Genomic DNA, 22789 nt, shown 5'->3' on the forward strand with positions numbered 1-22789 from the left:
AATATGCAAGACAGCAAACATTATACACCTGAATGGGTCAAGTAATTAGATAGCATTTATTGAATTGGATACAATTGTAATATAATTGGATACAAACCTAATTATTTTTGCATTTCATTTAGCATTTTTCACTTTCACACCTACAGTAACAGTGACTCTCTGACTCATTGGCATGAAAATAAAACCATCCGGGTTCCATGAGGCTTATTTAATTAGATCTGTAAATACTATGTACAATGAAATTCTACACATCACACAGCAAATATAAAACAGTCCCTGGCAATCAAATATTTCACACTTAATTTTCAATGCAGATTGTGGGGACAAACAAATAGATTTGTTTGACCATGAAGAGGCATCAAGTGTCAGAGCGCCACAGTCTTTTGTTATTCTATATCTTCTGGTCTGACAGGATGTGGTAGAGGAATAATTGACTTCTTCTCTGTGTCTCTGGAACAAGCTTTCCTCATATCTGTAGAGAGAAAGAGGAAATTACTTTTTGCACATATTGATCACCTGTTTGTTCCTTTCAATAATGTGTCCATTTGAAGAAGTTAAGCTCACCATAGGCATCTTCATCAGGTTCTCCATTACTAGCAGAGTAGTACTCTATCACTGTCCTGTAAACACTGTAGCCCAGCTGTTTGTACATGTTGACTGCCACTTGATTGGAGACTCGTACAAAGAGATCAACGAAGAACCCACCCTTCCTGAAGAAGAACAAGACATGACATAGAATAGAAGGTAAACAAGTAGCTAATATGATGTTCTTAACAGAGGACATCAGAAGCCACACATACCTTTCTGAGATCTCCTCTAGCATTTCCATGAGTTTTGCTGCCAGTCCAAGCCGCCTGAATTCTGGGGCCACAGAGAGAGCCGTCACATGTCCATGCCACTCTTCTCGGGCCACTGATCCCTCTGCCTTTCCCATGACTGCAAGGAAATACGAAATGCCATTTAGATGGAGGCTTTTAAGGCTGAATGTCCAATTAGAAAATGTTCACTGGGTTTATTTCACTTTCTAGCAATCTTTTTCTTTTCTAAAAAAAAAAGCTTATTTTTATGTTTATTTACTGCTGTACTGCGGCCCCCCCCCAAAAACCTATAAAAAAAAAAGAGCTTGAAGTCATCATAGTGTGTGCCATGTGGGTAGGCATTGTAGATGTACTTACTGTAACCCATCAACTCCCCGCCTGGAGCTTCTGCAACAATGAAGTACTCAGGCCAGTGGGCAAGGTACTGTAAGTAAAATGGGATTCCATACTGTAAAGGATGGTTAAGGAAAGCTTGTCACTACATTTGGTTTGTGCCACATGATCTTAATAAATAAATGTGTCATGGAATTAGATCTGGGTCATCAGGCGAATAATGAGCATCTTGAAGGATACAGTCTCTGTCAATGGATCCAGGTTGCTGTGAAGAGAGAAACAAAGATTGACAATGTTACGCTGTAACTTGCAACACCTACTACTACAGCTTTAAAAGTCATTGTGTAAACATAGGGAAACCAATGGTAGCACTCTCTTTAGCCATCTTTACACTGAGAAGTTGTGGCGGATCAGCAGTGTAACGATGGCTTTAGAGAGAAGAATTAGCTGCGAGTTGTTCCCGATGTACCCGAGGTACAAAGCCATAACTCTGGTAAATCAGAGAGCTGTAAACCTGACAGGTGAGAGCACTGCTGGACACTTCTGCTAGCTATATAGCTAGCTCACCATTTTAGCTGAGCAAGGACTTTAAGTGAGCTCGCAGACATTGACTATTGTCTCTATAACAACCTAACAAGCAGATGTAAATAACCCATTCAGTCTGGTCGGTGAAATGTATATTAACTCACATATTGTTGAATTTAAACAAGTCATCGCACGTGAAAGCTCGCAATGTTGTCATTTTCGCTATGGAAGGACCTGCTTTGACCTTTCAACTGTAGCGTCAACGAAAGCATGAAGCCCTCTACCGTTGAGGAGGGGAATTTCATTGAACCTTCACTGCACCTGCTGTTACACTGATAAATAGCAGGCTAATCTTGCAGGACTGTACACCAATGACCGCACATTGTCATGAATTTTACTAGAGTTACTCAGAGTTTTCTGAGTATTCGCATGGGGCATATCTCATAAACGCTATATATGGTAAGTGGAGAAAAATGCAATTATGTACAGCAAAATAGATGGCTTATGAATGGTTCTTGGTAGTGTAGGGGAGAAAGGAAAGGAAATAAAAACTACCAAGACTAATCTTAACGTAAATTAGAAATGAAAACCACACATCAAATTGAACACAATTTAACAAAATGCACGAGGGCAAGGAGCGTTTTGGAGTTTCCCTTGATATTGGATGGTGAAGAAGGAGATGTGTTCTGTTCCCTGGGGACAGTATGCAGTAGGTGGAGTTACTTTAGAACAGGTATGAATACTGTTACTGAAAATCCTTGATTCCACTGATCAGCTAAACACATGGTGTGTGGTTCATACAAATGGAGCGGTCTCAAGTGTTTAGTTTTCTTGGATTATATGTTGTATTCAGTGGAGCCCAGAACACCCCAAGGTAGGCCTATGGGACAAATAGTGCCTCAAAACTGTTTCAGACAAATGTTGTAAATGTTGTAATATTCTTTTTGATAAATAATGCCCCTCTCAGTTGTATGTGTTAAGACAGCAAATTAAGTACAATATTTAATGCAGGCTATTTTATCTTCCTTGTCTGTAATGTATCTCTTTTGCATAATTATGTTCACGCGCAGTCTGACTGTCATTGTAGATGGTTTTAAAACCACACTATAATTTCATTCTCTTTTTCTCTCTCTCAGCCCCATCCCCAACCCCTCTTATCTGGTTTCAGCTCCACGGGAGCTACGGCCTGGCATCCCTACCACAATATCAGTCACTATCCTCACTGAGTCACTTGTCACAGTCATTGCTGAGATTTTCCATGGCAACAGAAGCATAGTCTCAAATACAATCACAATACAAGGAGGTAAGCTCTAACCTCTTGTTCTATCTCATTATAAGAAATGATTGATAAATGTTTTATGTGACTTTAAACATACAGTACCAAGTAGCAACCATTTTTGTATCATAAAGATTTGTCTGAACATCATCACCACATGCCTCAAATAACAATAAACTGAAATGTCAAATTGCTTTTTTATAGGTTCTACTGACCTGCTGGTTCTTCCACCTGTAAGTGTTTTTACACTGATACTATGAGAAAAAATAATTCAAAAGTGTAATCAGGGGCCACAGGCATTGTGATTGCATTATGATCTAATACAGTCATATCATCATCTATACATAATATGCATGGAGACACAAACCAGACAGTTACTGTCAATCTAGTATCAGTGATGACATTGGTATTTTGATGCTAGCATGTTAATTGGGTATATATACTGTAAGCCTTTATCTTTTAAAGCAGAGAGACTCATATAGTCAGTTACAGAGTATAGAGTATTTGGCTCTTATCTGAGTTTTGGTATTCAAGTCTGAGGTCATCTTGTTTATGGAGAGGGGATAAGATGGTGACATCTTTTCACCGGAGAAGGCCTAGGTCATGTGAATCTTTTGTTGCAAATGTAGGATTGTGAAGAAAAAAAATCTCAAACAGCCGCAAACATGACAAAGTAAGTCACATTGGAGGTATCACAATACACCATTGTGTCTCCGTAACCTAGATTAGAGTGTCTGGAGAACTCACTTTGAATCCTGTGTAATGCTGCTCTTTCCCCTCTATGCAGATCCCTGAAAGTGAGTTAAGCTACTGGCACCCATACATGCTGGTGGTCAATGGCTCCTCGGGGGACAATGTGGTGTTCACCAATTCAACGTATCTGCTCTTCAATCCCAAAAACTCATGTACATTCATTCAGACAGACAAGCCCAACTATAGGCCTGGGCAGATGGTAAAAATCCGGGCAGTGTCTATTCACCCAGATGGCAAGCCATATGAGAGACAGATAGATATTATCATTAAGGTGGGTGTGTTAACATACAGTACCAAATAGGCTATTGTTTGAACATTCAGTGTGGTAGCAGAGTTGATGAATGGAACTTGAATATGAAACTGATTTGATAATTATAATTTCCTTATGCTGTGAGCCAGGATCCAAAAGCAAACATGATCCGACAGTGGCTGTCTCTGGACAGTGTTCTGGGTGTCATATCCAAAGAGTTTCAGTTGTCTGACAATCCACCTCTTGGCATGTGGACCATTGAGACCTCTATCAATGTAAGTCTGCTTGAATTCAAAATGCTCTCACCAATACACTGCTGCTCAAAAACTATCACCTGCATCATATTTTATGTACATCTTAACAATGAAGTTGAAATAGCTGGTGATATAATTCTCCAAAAATTCCAAGTACGCTTTCAAGATGAGGTAGGCCATATTTCATTGAGACAATGCTCTATTTCATTTTAAAAGCATTGTTCACACTAGGCCATGGGGCTTGACACTTTCTCTGTAATGTTTAATCATTTGCAGGAATATCCACAATAAATCAGTGTTATCCAAAACATGTGTCACTAAGCCTTCTGCGGAGCTTATGTAAAGGAAGTCTGATGGTATATTGTCAACAATAGGAAGTACTAATTAGACTCACACTGTCCAGCAATTATTGTGAGTTCTACTGTAGGAGGGACTGAAAGAAGCAAACCACAGCTCGTTTTAGAGTGCTGAAATGTGGTCACCCCTCACAATATCTCTTTGTCTTGCAGGAAGTTGTGACTAAAAAGAAATTCAACGTGGCTCATCATGGTAAGGATGCTTTTTCAAATCATCTAAGTTTAGTTGAGACTGGTCCCTTTGCCATGAGTTCTCATTCCTCCATGTATGGTTGATGACAAAGGCAGATGACCCGCAAGGGAATGCTCACTCTCCTGTCATAGACCAGCTTGTTTCTCATTCTCATTTGCAGCAGGACTAGCCTGCATTGTATACTCTCACTCACAAAAGAAAGAGGATGATCCACTTGTCTTTATCAAGCATTTACCTAAATGACGATGTACATTGCTTGAAAACACATACAGAGTTAACTACACTATGTACTTGCTGGGTGTAAGTTGTCATATGCCCCCAATGTTTACCTGCATAGACTATTCAAATCAATGTCTTGTCTTTTTGGTTATAGTGCTTCCCAAATTTGAGGTGCAGATATATGCACCCACTGTCATTCATCAAGAAGATAGTCTCTGGGGGAAAGCCACCGCAAAGTGAGTCAATACTTTATCTCTTGATTTGTGCAGAGGAGCGATGATGATACAGATACAGTACACAATGGTTTTACATTGATGATGTGCAACATTTTTCTCTAGCAGAATTTTGAGTACATGAGTTTTGATATCTTATAGATACATGTACGGGAAGCCTGTGCAAGGATACATGAATATAACCTATGTGCATCATTTTCATGGCATTTACGTGAGCTACAATGATGGCAAAGTGGTAAGCTTGTTTCTCCTAAACACCCTAGGTTAACAGTTTACATGTGAAGATCATTGTGATTGCATTTGGTTCCTATATACAGTATAATGTTGAAAGATATTTGGTCAATGACAAAATAACAAAGTTATTATGCAAATTGTGTGATCTGCAATGTCTGTCTCATATAATACATGTTTAATGCAGATTGACGGCACCGCGGATTTCATGATTGAGGTGCCTGGCTACCAGGACATGGAGAAACGCGCCGCAGACGACTACAACTTTGAATATTATGGCAATGATGAGTATTTAAACATCATGGTTTATGTCACAGACTTCCTGACAGGTAAAACTAGTTATGTGAAACCATGGGACTAATACTGTGCACTTTGTTTATTACTGATCACAAATGATCATGTTATTTAATATTCCATGTATTTAGTATTCCGTTATTATTGTATCATTTCTAAGATCTAACATATAGAAAGTACTGTTACTGACCTTTTAATATATTGTTTATTGATATTCAAAGGACACACTTATCACAGCACAATGAAGGTGTCTGTGGTGAAGTCCAGATACAACCTTTCCTTTTCTGGACATCCCATACGAATAAAGCCATCTTTAAACTTCACAGCTCAGGTATGGGAAATTAGACTCTGTTGTTCAGGTGAGGGGAAAAGGCACTTGAGTTTTGATAGTCAAGCTTTGATAAAGTAGGCCAAGTAAATGTTTCAGGTGTTGTGTTACAACTGCTCTCTGCATTGTGATCAATGATACAATAGTAGGCCATATCACTGTTTCACACTATACCTCATGACCCTGTCATGGAATTGAGGAGTTGCTTTCATAGTATACCAAGTGTTTGGAAGTGCAGATGACCGTGCCCCATTGCTCCATTGCTCAAATTCTCAAATCAAAAGGCAATAGTACAGTAGTAACTATCTCTGCAGTATCAGTTTTGTTTACATGTTCAGCTCTTATATTTCTTGTTCTTGCAGCTGAAATTATCCACATACAATGGGCTGCCCCTGACTCCAGAGGATCAGAGAAAGACTGTGACAATATCAATAACGCAGCACAGATATCATCCGTGGACCTGGAAATTTGATTTGTCAGAGCCCCGTGAGCCTGACCTCAACTCCTCCATCGTCCCCAGAGGGGTAGACAAGATAGGAGTCCAGGAGCTGGTTTTACCTGTGTCAGCAGACGGAGTAATACCCATTAACGTACACCCCTCAGGCGAGGTGGGAACACTCACTATAGATGTAAGTGACGGTTGAACTGGTGTTATCAACACAGGCAACTCTGCAGCTCTCTTTATTTACACATTACAGGGCCATCCCGACCCATACTGTGCTGGCTTGGATATTTTCCTTTCACATTGTCCACTGTTTCAGCATCTATGGTGTATGCACAACCAAGCCAGCCCAGTACAGCTCAGTTTGGCCAGGCTCAGCTCAATTCAGCTCTGTAGTGTGAAATAGGGTTTAGTGACCTACAGTATCCGTAAGATACAGCAGAACATGGTAAAGATAACACCTGTCTGTAATATCTCATATCAAATGTTTAGGCTTCGTTTGAGGACGGCTACAACATGCTACAGCTCTATTCCAGTTACTCGTCACCCAGTAAAGCCTACCTCCAGATCCACAAGCCCAGTTTGTCTCCACAGGTAAATACAGGAATGATGGGTATTGTCCCAGGTGAGTGGGATGTTTTAGGTGTGAGCTTCAAGCATAATCAGCTTAAATGGACTATTTAGCAGTTGGCCTTGCCTGTAACACATTGTGAGATTGATCAAATGTTTTGGCAGTTTATAATGCATTGGGGTATAGGATATTTGAGTTAGTCCATGTTTGTAATCATATTTCATAGCAAGTACCTAACCTTGATTTTCTTCAGATTGGTTTCCCACTCCAGATGACAGTCCAGAGCAATTTTCCATTACCAGACTTTCACTACCTTGTAAGTACCATAGCATAGTATTTGTCTGTCAGAGAATGCAACCCCCTTAAGTTTCTAAATTGAATCTCAAAGAATAGCATTGAGTACACTGCTTTCTCCTTGTCCTTTTGTCCAGGTGATGTCCAGGGGCCAGGTGGTGTCTGCTGGGAAGACAAGCTCTGCTTCCCTCACTCTGACCCCAGAGGAGTCCTGGGCTCCCCGGGCCTGCATCGTAGTGTACTGTGTGCATATGGATGGAGAGATCATCAATGATGTCCTGCAGGTTCCCATCACCCAAGCCTTAAAGAACAAGGTTGTTCTCAAGTTATATTTCAATGAATTTTCATTCAGGAAATTACCCTGTCTCTAAGTCGAATCATTAGAAAATCATTACATGTGTCTGTTCACTTCAGTGGTCAACTTAGAAGTATGTATAGTCATTAACTGGATTGATTTAGAAATCCTGTGTTGAGCCTTGGTGGTGTGACCTATGGACTATGTGTGGCAGGTGTCTCTGAGCTGGAGTAAGGGAACGGTGAGGCCGGCTGATGAGGTGACCCTGAAGGTGTCTGTCTCTGAGCCCGGGTCACTGGTGGGGATCCTAGTGGTGGACAAGGCCACACGCAGGCCTGAGGCTCACAATGACCTCACCAAAGACATGGTGAGGAAGACCAACCCAAACACTCTGGGAAAATAGTAAAAGTGACTGCCACATACAGTAAATCAGTAACATCAGGAGGGTGACCTTAAGCAGAGATATACTGTATCTCTTGTTTTCAAAGAGATGTTGTTCTGTTATATCTGTCTTATCTTTTAACCACTGTGAGATTCTTTGATCCATAGACGTGATAGCAGTGACGACCGTCTAGTCCTTCGTCAGTTTGTGATTCTCCATTGCTTTGCATTGTCTGACTATCAATATACACCACACATATTTGTCATGATATAATACATCTATGAAACCCAATCTGTTGCCCCCACCCAAGTATCGGTCCAGTGTAAAGGGAGGCACTATGAACTGTCTCCTCTGAACCTGGCAAACAGGTTTTAACAATACACGCTCTTTTGTCTTGAGTAGTTTTGTTTGGCTTTGTAGGTTGTAACAGTAGTTGGCTTTGGGAATGGTGGTGTTCTGTTCTCAGGTGCTGGAGGAGATGGCAGAGTACAGCATGAACAAGGCAGACCTTTCCCCCAGGATCAGAATGGGAGATCCATACTCCATCTTTACGGTAGCTGTGACCCTGAGAGCCATATAAGATGTTTTGAACTATCACACTTAATGTATATCACTTTTCTATTTAGAAAGTAAAAAATAGATTTTTAATTTTGTTTTATTTTCTTCATATACTTTTTTCCTGTTTTTTCCCCCTGATATCTAGACATGTGACCTCATGGTGTTGACCGACGCCAAGTTGGAGAGGATGGAGGAACAAATGATACCTGAATTCCGTAGGTTTTAAGATGCAGCTCAAATGTAACCCCCCAGTGAGCCTGTTGTGATTCTAGCATGCATTTGGCCAGACTCACTAACACTTGTATGCCCAACAGCAGGGGAGGGACACCATATGTGGTTCATGAACCAACAGCCTCTGGAGCGCACAGACTTCCCTGAGACCTGGCTGTGGCTGGACATCAACACAGGGTGATGGCATGTCCCATGATACAGACACACATCTGGTGGTGGGGGGAAACAGAGACACATGAATGTGCATATCATTTCAATGTATCCATATTAATTAAACTAACTTTTACTAATCACTGGCCTATCTTTGTTTACCTTAGTGGTTCTACCACAGCTGAGTTACCCCTGACTGTGCCAGACAGCATCACATCCTGGGTAGCCACTGCATTTGTCATGTCTGAGCACCTGGGCCTGGGTGTCATTGAGATTCCTGCAGAGGTACTGTATTGCATCACATCGTCGGTGCCCTATGGTTCAGTGTTCATTCTCAAATAAACTTACTCTGAGTGTGTTTTCAGCTCACAGTGTTCCAGGAATTCTTCATGTCTCTGAATCTTCCTGCTTACATCATCCGAGGAGAGCTGCTAGTTGTGGAGGTCACTCTCTTCAACTACCTCATGTGGGACCTGGAGGTGAGCTCCTCTGTCTGTTCTGTGATCCATACAGCTCAGATAGCCAGTGGTTTACAACTTTCTATGTTGATAATGCAATATCCACTATAGCGTACGCAAATTATTTGCTTTTAAGAAGTTGGAGCACTAGAATGATTTAGTTTGGCATCAGGGAGTGTATTAACTTTCATTATAATGACCACCCAACACCTCTAGATGACCATGACAAAGGCATCAAAGCATTGTGCTCATTAATCCAACAGTGACCTACTGTATCCTAGCACTTCCACTGTGGTTTGTCTTCATTCTCATATGTAATATTGCTATGAGACAATGATTACCTGTCATGTTATTTGTTATTATCATGGGGTAAGTAACAGTCCCTTTTGTCTCTTCACAAATTCTGTTGCTTTTGAAATCCATGTAAAGTGATCTGGATCAGTTCCCTCCACGCTCTGTCTCATTCTCTCTGTCAGGTCATGGTGATTGTTGCAGAGAGTGAGTGGTTTGAGTTTGTCTTCCCGGACAATGAGGAGATCTCTATGGCGAGTACACGCCAGGTGTCTGTGGGGAGTCAGAGCGGAACCTCTGTCCTCTTTCCCATCAGGGCGATGGCCCTGGGAGAGATCCCCATCTCTGTCAAAGCCATCTCATCTGTGGCTTCTGACACTGTCCACAGGATGGTGCTGGTCAAGGTAGAGACAATACATTGTGCTTTACTTTACACTTTCTGGTCAGAGTAAGCAATTCTGCCCCATCAAACACTATCACATCCGTGTTAGTCATTGTTCCTATTACTTATTTTTACCATTTTGACTGAAACATATAAATCTTGATTTCGTTAACTCTTAAAAGGAGTTTTTGCTGTCCTGCCCAGGTCATATTTCCCATGAATTCCCATGTTTGCGTGCATTCATTTTTCATCGTTGTTGTTTTTGTAGCCTGAAGGAGTTGAGCAGTCATTTTCAAAGACCCTGTTTCTGGAGCTACCGCTGTCAGAGGACGGGCTTTCCAGAAACGTAACGTTCACCTTCCCTGCAGATGTGGTAGCAGGCAGTGAGAGAGCTCAAGTGACTGCAATTGGTATGTAAACACATCCAGCTTGGCTTCCCCCGCTAGAGTCACAAGCTGAGGACAAAACTACATTCCTAGAATCCTATTGAGCTCTTTCCCATCAGTGTTTTATATTATGTGCATTTGATCCCATCATTTCACATTATCTGCATTTGATCAATAAGGTGCATTTGCTTTTCCCCCATTGGCTAGAGATGAACAATCATGGGAAACACTAACACAGAATGACAAGCAAGCCTTCAGTCATCAATTTCATTGGAAAATGGAAAATAACGACATGTTTGGCAAATGTTCTTTGTCTTTTTATGGTCAGCAGCTGTATGATTGTTTTCTTACCCTTTTAAGAATCGGAGCATAAAGTGTACTGCATCTGTCACGCTAGTCAACCTAGCAGGCTACTTTGTCTGTGTTTGTTGTCCTCCATGGTAAACATGCCTGTTGTTTAAGTGGCAGCTCTTGTAAATATTAAATGAAGACCATGTCTGTTTGGCTGTCTGTCTCACCATGTGTGCTCCTTTGGTTTTGGAGTGCTACATGTGTGGGTGTCCTGTGGGGATAGACAGATATGTCATACAGTATGGCAGTCTTTCTCTCAGGTCTCTCTCTTCTGATTGTTTTTGTTTTTCTTCAAAGGTGATATCCTTGGTCCATCCATCAATGGCCTGGAGTCTCTCATTCAGATGCCCTATGGTTGTGGGGAGCAGAACATGATCCACTTTGCGCCCAGCATTTATGTCATGCGCTATCTTAAAGAAACTGGACAAACCGACACTTTGACTAAAGCCACATCTTACATGATGAAAGGTGCATTGCTTATTCATAGCACCCTCTAGTTCACGAAGCTTGAATTCTCAGATGTAATTTAGCAAAATCTGTAACCCTTTGGTCTTTTGCCCATGCAGGTTATGAGCGGGAACTGTCCTACCAGAGAGATGATGGTTCCTTCAGTGCTTTTGGAGATTATGACCATTCTGGAAGCACTTGGTGAGTAACTGTCATTCTACTCTGGTCTGAGTGTTGCTTGTGGTACTGTGTGTGTTTGTTATTTTCATGTAAGAGTCCATGACCCTGTATTCATCATGTTTCCTCTCTGCAGGCTCTCTGCCTTCGTGCTGCGGTGCTTCCTTCAGGCCAGGTCCTTCATCTCCATAGACGAGAATGTGCTCTCCAGTACAGCAGCCTGGTTGGGGGCCCAGCTGGGGCCTGACGGGGCCTTTGTGGAGCCCGGTCGGGTCATCCACACTGAGCTCCAAGGAGGGCTGGACGGCCCTGTATCTCTCACAGCCTACGTCCTCATGGCTCTGCTGGAGGACGACGCCTACAAGGTGGGAGTCATGGAGCGATGTGGAGTTTGGCCATTCATTCTCAAGTCTGTTAAATCTCTTTCGATGATGTTCTTCTTTGTTTTCGGTTCAGAACAAGTATGCCAGCCAGGTGTCCAGAGGCCTGGTGTATCTAGAGACCAGACTGGCTTTGGGGATCTCCAGTAACTACAGCCTATGTCTGGTGACCTATGCTCTGGCTCTGGCCAACAGCGATAGTGCAGACGGGGCGCTAACAGAGCTGATGAGACGAGCAGAGATGAGTGGTAATAACATAGGGAATGGGAGCCTCTCCTCTATACTGTATCTACAGGCTTCATAAGAGGACTCAAACAAGTGGCAGAATGCAGAACATCTGTTGGAGGACAATATGTTAGTTAGATCAAGATCAACTAAATTGTTGTTTGTTTAATCTTGGATATACAGTATGTTGTTGTGCAGACAACAACCCTATATTTATCTTTCAGTTTTACCTCGCTTTACCTCTACTGCGTTTCGCTTAGTAACTTCCCTTTGTGTGCAGATGGCGTTCCGACCTGGAGTTCCCCAGGCGCAGGGCTGTCTGATTCCTGGCAGCCACGCTCAGCAGACATAGAGATGGCTGCATACCTGCTGCTCGCACTGCACAAGCTGGCTAAAGTGGTCCAGGGCTTTGCCCTCATGAAGTGGCTCAGCCAGCAGAGGAACCACCTGGGAGGATATGGGTCCACACAGGTATGGGTCTGTCTCTGAAAACAGATCAGTTGCCGTAGTCTCCAGGGCCCAGTATTTCAAAACGTTTAATCTGGATCAGAATGATTGTTGTTGCTATCCAGGATCTGGATCATTGTTGTTGCTAACCAGGATCATGCATTCGACCTCTCTGGATCATTGTTGTTGCTAAGCAGGATCATGCATTAGACCTCTCCTGAATAGGAACAATGGAACATTCACTACCAAAACGTTATGGAGAACATAACGTTTGGGGAGTGAAAATGTCATAAAGCTCTAGGCTTTAACATAAATCCAACTCTGGATAGTCTTAAGTTAAAAAAATATCAGGGGCCCAAAGACTTACAAGAGGGGCTCAGTGTAGATAGGGTTTGGGATCAGCAGGCTCCTGTGGGCTGGCACACAGCCCCTGGAGCTGGAGCAAGAGAGAGGGTGGTAATGATCAGGCAGAAGGGACAGCTGCTTTGTCTGTGTCATGACGGAAGGGAACAAGACTGTGGCTGGCTGGGCATGTGCAGATGAAAGCAAAATTATTCTGAACAGCCTTCTCTGAGACGCACACGCACGCACGCATGCACGCACGCACGCACGCACGCACGCACGCACGCACACTTTTTAAAGTCAAAAATAGATTTCGCTTCATTCTGTGGGAATTGCCTTCATCTAAAGTGTGTTCTCTCCTCAGGACACAGTGATAGCTTTGCAGGCCTTGTCTGAGTATGCAGTTTACAGTGGGTCTCGCAGCATTGACCTCAGTATTAGAGTCCACACAGCACCCTCAACAAGAGTGGCCAGCTTCCACATCAACCAGGTCAACTATCTGCTATACCAGAGCCAAGAGGTAAACTGAATCGATAGTCAAATACTGTCTATATCAAAGCTCTACAAACCAATGAAGAACAAAGCACTGGAGTGATTCTCTTGACACCATCTCAGAGATGTTGTAACTGACTTTGTTGTTGTTTCCATTTCAGATTGACACCCAGAGAGAGTTAAGCCTACAGGTGTCTGCAGAGGGGAGAGGATTCGCTCTGTTTCAGGTACCATTGAAGTATATGAAGTATGTCAAATGAGTTTTCCGATGTGAGTAACCCCACAATGCTGAGCAATGTTGCTCTCTCAACATTGAATGGCAGTGATAGACTACATGACATCACAAATTACACTGTCCCTGTTGGTGGGCTATCAAAGAATTCATATGAGTGCCTGACATATCAGCTGGAGTTCCCTCTTAGAGGCTGCACATTAAAAACAAAAGTTCAACAGCTGTTAGTTATCCCCCTGCGTCATACCGCTGACCAACCTTAATCAAAAGAATCAAACCACAACTGTAAATGTCCTCTTCGCATTTTTATTTAAGTACACCTTTTATAGTATGAATATGTCCCTTGGAGTTTATGGTGGAGGCTCCTGCTGGTAACGGTTGATTGGCCTGTATTCTATACAGTAATGTTCACATCTTGAGTTGTTTTAATGCTCTTAAATGGGCTGAAACAAATCAGCCTGCAGTCATTTTGAAAATAAACAACTTTCTTTCAGTTAAACAGTGGAAATTAAGTTGCATGTAAATTGTTTTTCTCCTTTATTTGTCTCTCTCTCTCTCTCTCTCTCTCTCTCTCTCTCTCTCTCTCAGATGAACGTGTTTTACAATGTGGACAGCAGAGGGTTGTCACGGAGAAGAAGAGATACTACTGCACAGGAGGCTTTTGACTTATTCATAAAGTTTGATGACCAAGACAGTAACAATGCCCTTCTCTACATTTGCACCAGGTAAAAGGTCTGGTCTAATCCATGTTTAAATTCTCAATAATCTTTGTCTCTGTCTTTCAAGAACCTGCTGTCAAATAAGACAGGTATAAAGTATAAGAAAGGCAATACAGTGATTAGAAATTTCAGCAAATTTATTAAAATGGAAATACAGAAATACCTCATGTACATAAGTATTCATATCCTTTGTACTCTTAAAATTAGCTAAAATGCAGAAATATCATCAACAAATCACTCAATAAGTTGAATTGAGTCCATCTTAATGCAAGCATAATAGTTCATGTAATTTTGGAATTAATATCTTTGTTTTTATGGGATCTCTGATTTGCATAGGAATCAATAACACACCGTGTAGATTAGGATGTCACTACCAACTCAGCAAATTTTATAATTTTCTCTTGATCCTGACAAACTCCCCAGTCCCTGGCAGTGACAAACATACCCATAACTTGATGCAGATACCACTATTCTTCACACGAGAGATGTTGCGGAAACTGCATTGCATGGGCTGGATTTGCACCAAACTTAATGCTTTGTAGTAAAACCAAATAAACACATTTCCAGCCACTTTCTTTTCTGTATTCTGAATTCACTGTTGCAAACACAATTATGGATATTATTTTCCACTAAGGGATTCTTTTTGGCCACTTGGTTATAGACCAATTTTGTAGAGTGAATGAGATGATGTTGTTCCATCGACTGTGCTTTTTCCTCTCCACCATTTAACTTTGTAGAAGTCTCCCAGGCCTCCGGGTCGCATTCCTCAGAAGTTTTGTTCCTCTTCATTTGCTCAGTTTGTAATGACAACCTGATCCACACAGTGTGTAATTGATTCCTATGCAAATCAGAGACCTTACAAAAACAAAGATATTAATTCCAAAATGACATGAACTATTATCCTTGCATTAAGATCGACTCAATTCAACTTATTGAGTGATTTGTTGATGACATTTTTGCATTTTAGCTAATTTTAAGAGTGTCATAGCAAAGGATCTGAATACTTATGTACATGAGGTATTTCTGTATTTCATTTTTAATAAATTTACTGACATTTCTAAAAACCAGTTTTTGCTTTGTCATTCAGGGGTATCGTGTGTGGATTGATGGCAAATTCTTTTAATTTAATCCATTTTAAATTGTGAATAACACAACAAAATGTGGAAAAAGTGAAAGGGTCTAAATACTTCCCGAAGGCACTGTAGTTGTATTCCCTCAATATTTTATATTATATTTTTAATTGATGTTGGCTATACAGTAATGCTACTATACTGTTTTGTAGTCTGGTGGAGGGCCAGGGAATTAATCACACAGGTATGGCCATACTGGAGGTGGGCATGCTCAGTGGCTTCAGCTTGGCCCAGGATGGGATCCAGACCACTGATGTGATACGGAGGGTGGAGACGCCCCCGGGGAAAGTCATTATTTACCTGGACTCTGTAAGCTTTACTATATACAGTACAGTACAGTACATACTCATCTGACCCCCCCCTGTGTAGTGTGTCTGCAGGTTCATGTAACATAAGACCCGGAAATACCTTGTGGTCTCTCATTCAGACAAAGGTGGAGAGGAGTCACATCCTAGCACTAGATTGTCTTGAAACTCATAACTCAAACATTGTTAGGTATGGGGACATTACTGTGCTTATGAGTAAACGTGTTGGGTGACATCAGTGTATGACATCAATTTCACAGTTCAACAGGCCCCACCTCTCATTTGACTCACATGTTAACTCCTTTCAGGTGACTACACAAAAGACATGTGTGACCATCCCCTTGACCATGGAATACAAAGTAGGCAATGTCCAGAGTACAACTGTTGTCATCTACGACTACTATGAGCCCCGTAAGCCATCAGCTTAGTTTCAACACATTTATCATCATCATCATAGTCATCATTTTTTCTCTCTGAGACATGTCTTTGCCTGTAACTTGTAACCGTTCTTATTTCCTTTTCAGGGAGGAGGACAGTGAGGACATACATGTCCTATTGGAGGCAAAACCTCCAGATATTCTGTGGGGATGACTTCAACCAATGTCGGCTGCAGGATGCTTATATGTCTAGTAGTCTGCCACTCACCCACCATCGCCACCATGTGGCCAGTCTTGCATGTGCGCTCTTTGTCTTCCTGGCCTGCAGCTTGTAAAGGAGATTTGTATTGACTTGTTGTGCCATTTGGTTGTGTAATAATGTAAGTGGAAACTGTAACATTAAAGAATAGGTAGGCGTGGTGTGGGTTACTGAACTGGAGATTTCGATCAATGATTTATTCAATCTGGCTCTGCATTATGTTTTGTCTAAGACGTTTGACAGTCATGCACTGGAATGTTTGTAAATAATGTTTTTTAGAATTTGGCTTGAGTGAAATGTGATAAGAGGAGAAGAGAAGAGACCTTTTGCATTGTTGGAATATGTGTCTTGGGATATGTTTGAATGGAATGTTGCTCAACAATAAATTCCAAGGGCATTATAGGTACAGTAGACTATGTATATAAAACTGATTTGCTGCTTTTATGTTGTCTCTGCTCATCATCAATTACGTAATTAATGAAAAATACAACAGGATGCTTTGATGTAGTGTTCAAGTGCACAATGCAATGTAACATATGTTGACTAAAGAGAATACTGTACACAAACATCCCCAATGGTAACAGAATTCTTGATTTCTTTTGTCAAAATAGTTTTACGTAACCTTTTTGCAGACTTAAGAGAAGTTAAGAGCGCTATTGCATTCATGTGGTTGGCGGCAGCACAGTAGAAGACATAGTTCACAACCCTCTGGCCTCATGGCCTTTTGAAGTAAATGACAGACAGAATGTGAAGAGGCAGTAAATAATCAATGGGAGATTTACTCTCCGGGCTCTTAACTTGACTCCTTGAATGAATCACTTTAATGTCCAGGATGTTTTAATTCAGCGTGATAAATGGGTTTCACTGGGTTGCAGCTCATCAGGCTGTAGCCTGTGTTAAGAGAGCATCCAACAGCAAGCAGCAGCATGAGCGGCACTTTTAAGAGTCCCCATAAATCTGGGCACTTTAAGCAGGTATGCTCTTTTGGTCCTGTGGTGGAACTGTGGCAAATCTGTGTTACAATCAAAGTGATTGAGACATAAAAAAAGTAAAGGAGAGAGTCATCATAACTTCAAAGCTTCGATTATGAAGTTTAAAGGCTTGAACTTTTCTACAACTCTGATGTCAAGTACCTCTCTGAGAGGAGAGCTTACAGACAGTCAGTTTACACTGAAAATGTTTGCCCCATATGTTGGGCAAAGATGAGCTACCATGGACATTCCTGAATCCTTTCTCCATTATTGTGCATACATACCAGACATTTTATGTGTAAATGAATCGTCAACTTACAGTGTAGTGCACTGTTCCCTCTAAGACTTGCTGAGGCTCTCCTAGCCTGTGGTAGGACACTGAGGAAAGATAGGTTAGAACTATTGTTTTCTTTCATTCACAACTGCAATGCATCCATCCCATGCCACCTTTATGTGACACAGAGACATACACCAAGAGTTATTTCAATGATAATTCTAAACACACCACAACAAGACGAGAGAAAAATTGACCTTGACTCCTGGTCAAAGAACCAACAGGACCCATGTCCTCACAGTCTGCTGCCATATACCCTGACTGTTTAAGTACATTACGTTACTGTAAAGTCATTTGGACTGTAATGTTTTGCATCCTTTGTAAGACTCTCAGCTCCTTTGAGGTTTTGTTTGGTCGATACCCTCTGATCCTTGGCATACTGTTTCACACTGCTGCTTTTATCCTTTGGCATCCCTTCTGACAGCTTGAGAGGGGAGTCTCTTCTTCTATAACAAAATAATACTACTCTGTTGGAACTCTCTAGCGTAGCCTGGTAAATATGCGATCATTTTGTTCTTCAACACTGAATTTTTCAGATACCACCTTATCACTGATTTCACATGAGCCCAATCAATTCATTTAAATCAGTCACATATCTTTCTTATCTATGGTTCTGTAGCTGTTGACAATTCCTGTTGATCATCACATCCATTTGCCTCAATCCAAAAGGATGTTGATACAGATGTTTATGGATCAGCGGTCCTTCTCCCAGGGGTGGTCCTGGTTTTGCATACCTGAGGCCTTGCAGTCCTGGGTCTGAATGGATCCTGGGTTCTGTTCAGCAGCAGATTAGGAGTGGCTGTACACTGTGGCTCTCCTCTGGGTCCAACATGCACTTCCTTCCCCTCAGACAGTCTCATCAGGATAATTACATAATTATTATATAATTACAGCGGTAATCTGTCTGCATGTGGTCATCTAATGTTAACACACAACTTGGACTAATAACCAGTGATGGATCATGCTCATGAGCAATGCCTTATGAGATTACTCAGTCAACCGGGGAGATCCGAGCGAACAAACCAGGAAGCAGAGAAGTCAGGGATATTCAACACAGCTGTGTGAAACACAGAGGTAAGTTCTGCACTTGTGGCCAGATGGTTCTGACTAAAGCATGCAGCACTTGGACTTCTTAGGTGTACTACACTGGGTTCCCCACATTTACACTACCATGTGTACCAAGTACAGTATGGAATTCTTCAGTGATAGTCCACATCCATGTCAGCTATAAGGATTTGTCTTCATAGATCTGTTTGTGATCTGGATGTGCTACTGTCACTCTATGCAACAAGATGTACAGTATGAAAGAGCATGGGGTTTCAAGGAGACAGACCACCGGTCCAAAATCAAAGGCACCACATTGAATAAACATGTTGCTCACTCGGCAATAAAAGTGTGTATACAGATCTTGTCAGAATGTAAACACGACCACAGAGGCAAAATATTTCTTCAGCCGAGCGTCTGACTCCAAGCAAACACGTCCCCTCGATACATCATTAGTCATTCTAAATAGGCCAGAGCCGTGTGTACATTCACCCAACACATGCACCACAGACCACATCAGTCATTCCCATGAACATCAAACAACGTAGAAATGTCAAAAGTCTCAGCATATTTCATAAAAGAAAAGAGTGTCTCTTAGACGAGAGAGATGAGTAATTACAATCGCTGCAACAACCTGGCTCCAATTATCTGACGTGATCCAATTCCACTAATTAGTTGGTCATTATTAGATCTAACACAATATTTCACTTGGTCAACAAAGGACCGGTTTTCTCAATCACCAGGTAGCATCACAGCAAGTCTAATTTATAATGTAGTTAACATGATCTAAGTTGATTGAGAGAGCAGTTGGAATCAACATCATTTTATAAAAGGGGCTCTCAAGAACCAGTGATTGGGAAATATTGGTCTAACTTGTTCACATTAGCAGGAGAGACGGATGGGGGAGCCAAGATGCACAACACTTCCTCCCCTGGGGTCAAGGGGAAATGAGTCATACCCCAACCTCAGATTTAATTCATACATTGTGGATCTCAGCAGAGTTTGTCTGTATGGTTTAGGCTGACCATTACAGCCAATCTCTTCTACCACTAGATGGCAAGCTTGCTCAAGCCAAGTTTGAGAGAAAAAATAAGTAATGAGGACTTTCCATGACAAAAAGGTAACAACAGGAAACTTTTTATAGATGCTTTCACATCGCCTGTGTAAGTCAAACTGTGTGAGAAGAGAGGCTATCGGACTGCCACTGTTAATCTAAGACAGATGGACCTGGTTCGCTGCCAGAGACACACAGACCACATGCACAAAATTAATGAGGAAAATATGGAATCAGTGTATCACACACCACACAGACACCACTGCCTCTTTCACCAACTCCACTGCCAAGTCATTTTAGGTTGAGTATTCCCATATAATGTTTTTGTCATATCTAGAGTGCAGAGTAGGATGGGGAGAAGTATGGATGAAGAGTATACTCTTGTCACTGCTCCAGATTGGCTGGATACTATTTTCACACAAGAAATGAAAAAGTGAAGTCATTAGAATTAGGATGGGACATGTTTCATGGAATGAAGACAATATATATATATATGTCAGCTCTCTTTAAAAGGGATGCTTCTCTTTGCCCTAGTTTAAAGGAATCACTGCTCCAGAAACACGAGTGCAAAGCGTGACTACAGCATAAGTGGCTCTAGTATGAATGTAGCATTCATTTAGCTGACAAGGATAATGCAGGTAATTAAAGGAAATAAGGGCGTTTGAGATATAAAGGATTACATGTGAAAATACACTAAGGGTGTTTCTGGTATCCCCGGAGATGAGGGTAAGTCAGTTGCTAACGCAGACAGTGAGAGCATTACAAAAGCGCAGCAGCCCCACCACAGAGAGCCGTCCTGGAGGTGATGCATACCATTCATTAGTGTTGGGCTCTCCTCAGGGGCTCCGGACATAGAACTCAATCCATAACCTCAGGGGCCTCAAGGGGCTGTTTACTCTCAGGATACTATTACAGCACTGAGCCATTGTGGCCCCACAGCACACCCCCGCCTCTGGACTCTGATGTCATCTCAAAGGGTAGGTCAGAGAAAGGAAAACTGAAATGGATCATTAGAATAGTGTTATTAAACTGTCCAGTCCAGGAGCTGTTGTGATGGAATGTTCCACCACTGAGCCCCATGCTTATCTACTACACTCTGGGCAGCTATGGAGGGACCCCTGATCAGAGTATCTGATTACATCATAGTTTTCTGAGGTGATGGTCTTAACTGTGTTGTGTCTCCCAATTGTTTTCCTCTGTAATGACAAAGAATCAAGCTGGGGCAGCTCCTTAATTGCGACAAGCATGTGTGGTCATGGATGTAATCATTTATTGCATGCGTTTGTGCTGTTTACTTTTATGAAATCAGGGTGGGAAACATCACAGTGATAAATCATGAAACCTTTCCATATTTCCCTGTCTAAACATTCCAAATGGAACATGTTTCCAAGAACATTTGAAAAATGAAAAGAACACTTCAAAGATCTGATTAGTACATATTGTTGCGTAAACAATTTACTAAGATTTAGCCCAAGGTACATTTGGATTCAGTGAGTAGTCGTATCTGGTTTCAGATACTCAACACACAAGCCCAGGTCAAAATCAATGTCACACTCAAATCACTTCACTAGAGGCACAAGGCTTTTAATGGCATCCCACAATGAGGAAAGACTTCAGAAACACACACTTTTGAAATGGTTTCCATGAGGATGCAGATGACGTAAACAAATAAACGTGCAGAGCTTACCAAGAATTGGATATTCTCTGAAATGGCAACGTTTAACACAGAAACCAAAATCCAATGATATTTGGATTGGATGGGATAGAACTATAATTGATGTTGAATTGCGAGTATTACCTTGGAACTATGGTGGGCTATAATATCCATTTGAGCCAAGTCCTCCTTTTCATCACAAAGGTTGCCCTCTTATCACAAAAGACAACACTACAATGCTTCTGTTGCTATGGGTCTGAAATTCAGATAACATTTCTGTTAAATGATTTTACACAAGGTCCCACTGTTGTGTGTTGTCTTACAACAGATCACAAGCAAAACACTGTTATCATAACACACACACACACACACACACACACACACACACACACACACACACACACACACACACACACACACACACACACACACACACATACACACACACACATGCACACGCGCACATGCACACACGCACACTCACACACACACACACACACACACACACACACACACACACACACACACACACACACACACACACACACACACACACACACACACACACACACAATTATCCCTCCCTACTGGAATATTTCTGATTTGGCCAGGATTCCTAGTGATGTCATCATCACCATATCTTGGAATAGCCTGTGGGGAGAGAGTTCATTTGTTTCTGACAAACAACCAAACATGACCTGACTTCGGCTCGCCACGATGATGCATCCATCTGGCAGGACCTGCTCATCTCATCATGGGGAGTCATGGAAAGTCCTCTGGTTCTCTTCCCACCCAGGGTTTTATTCAAACAAGCTTACTCATAATTCAGTCTAGAGTTTCTTCAAAGGGTATTACTCAGGCCAAGCACGCCAACACAGCTACTACCTTTACTACTGGGAGTCTGACAAAGCACCAAGAGACAACCCCATGTGGTGACATAGAAGACAACATGATGGTCGTTATCCATGCCATTTCATAGAGTTCAGCATTGAACGAAAGATTTTTTTGTCAAAATGGTAGATGAATGTTAGAATTAAATCAGTGATTAAAGCTTATTGATAATATGAGGCTGTCAGTGTTGTAGGTCTGGAATTAACTCATGATTTATGAATGGAACAGAAGTATAGAGAGTACAGACCTTCTTTAACAGAGTCAATCTTCCAGCTCCTGTGGAAAAAATTTATCTGTCTCCACCAAAAGGGCAAAGGGGCAGGCCTCAGATGCCTGTAGTCCTCCCCTTGCACACACGCCAAAGAAATGACCGATTGGCAGTCACCACAGGCAGTTTGTCGTAAGTCGTCCTCCAAACATGCTCGGAAGAGAGGCCAGTTTATGGTCCCTGGGAG

General features: G+C 41.7%; 2 protein-coding genes across 2 annotated transcripts; one reads left to right on the top strand and one right to left on the bottom strand.

Annotated features, from left to right (window-relative positions):
* Positions 1-28: 28 nt before the first annotated feature.
* naa20 (N-alpha-acetyltransferase 20, NatB catalytic subunit) lies at positions 29-1919 on the bottom strand. Its single transcript, XM_083689019.1, has 6 exons — positions 1841-1919; positions 1392-1416; positions 1176-1266; positions 801-936; positions 565-710; positions 29-472 (listed from the first exon to the last, which is right to left on the bottom strand). The coding sequence occupies exons 1-6, from the start codon at positions 1891-1893 to the stop codon at positions 387-389; spliced, it is 537 nt and encodes a 178-aa protein (XP_083545145.1). The 5' UTR covers positions 1894-1919; the 3' UTR covers positions 29-386.
* A 377-nt stretch (positions 1920-2296) lies between these two features.
* On the top strand, positions 2297-16784 carry cd109 (CD109 molecule; the record flags this gene model as incomplete). The annotated part of the gene is made up of 33 exons (XM_083688828.1): positions 2297-2343; positions 2813-2979; positions 3157-3185; positions 3740-3976; positions 4105-4230; positions 4719-4758; positions 5132-5213; positions 5352-5445; positions 5629-5770; positions 5957-6066; positions 6426-6671; positions 6998-7099; positions 7330-7392; positions 7508-7684; positions 7880-8032; positions 8514-8600; positions 8751-8820; positions 8920-9013; positions 9154-9271; positions 9352-9465; positions 9921-10139; positions 10386-10527; positions 11152-11322; positions 11421-11502; positions 11615-11843; positions 11935-12106; positions 12364-12554; positions 13237-13392; positions 13526-13591; positions 14185-14321; positions 15598-15754; positions 16059-16161; positions 16275-16784. 33 exons carry the CDS (start codon positions 2297-2299, stop codon positions 16460-16462), a joined length of 4311 nt encoding a protein of 1436 aa, XP_083544954.1. The 3' UTR covers positions 16463-16784.
* Positions 16785-22789: the final 6005 nt, after the last annotated feature.

Source organism: Argentina silus (genome assembly GCF_951799395.1).
Source record: "Argentina silus genome assembly, chromosome: 17".
NCBI lineage: Eukaryota > Metazoa > Chordata > Actinopteri > Argentiniformes > Argentinidae > Argentina > Argentina silus.

What these genes read in the sequence shown, in the direction of transcription:
- naa20 (XM_083689019.1), bottom strand. Translation starts at nt 1,893, where the DNA reads ATGACAACATTGCGAGCTTTCACGTGCGATGACTTGTTTAAATTCAAC. An exon ending in TTGTTTAAATTCAACAATAT is followed by an intron (nt 1,417 to 1,840) that starts GTGAGTTAATAT and finishes CTCTCTTCACAG; the next exon opens with CAACCTGGATCCATTGACAG. An exon ending in ACCTGATGAAGATGCCTATG is followed by an intron (nt 473 to 564) that starts GTGAGCTTAACT and finishes TTCTCTCTACAG; the next exon opens with ATATGAGGAAAGCTTGTTCC.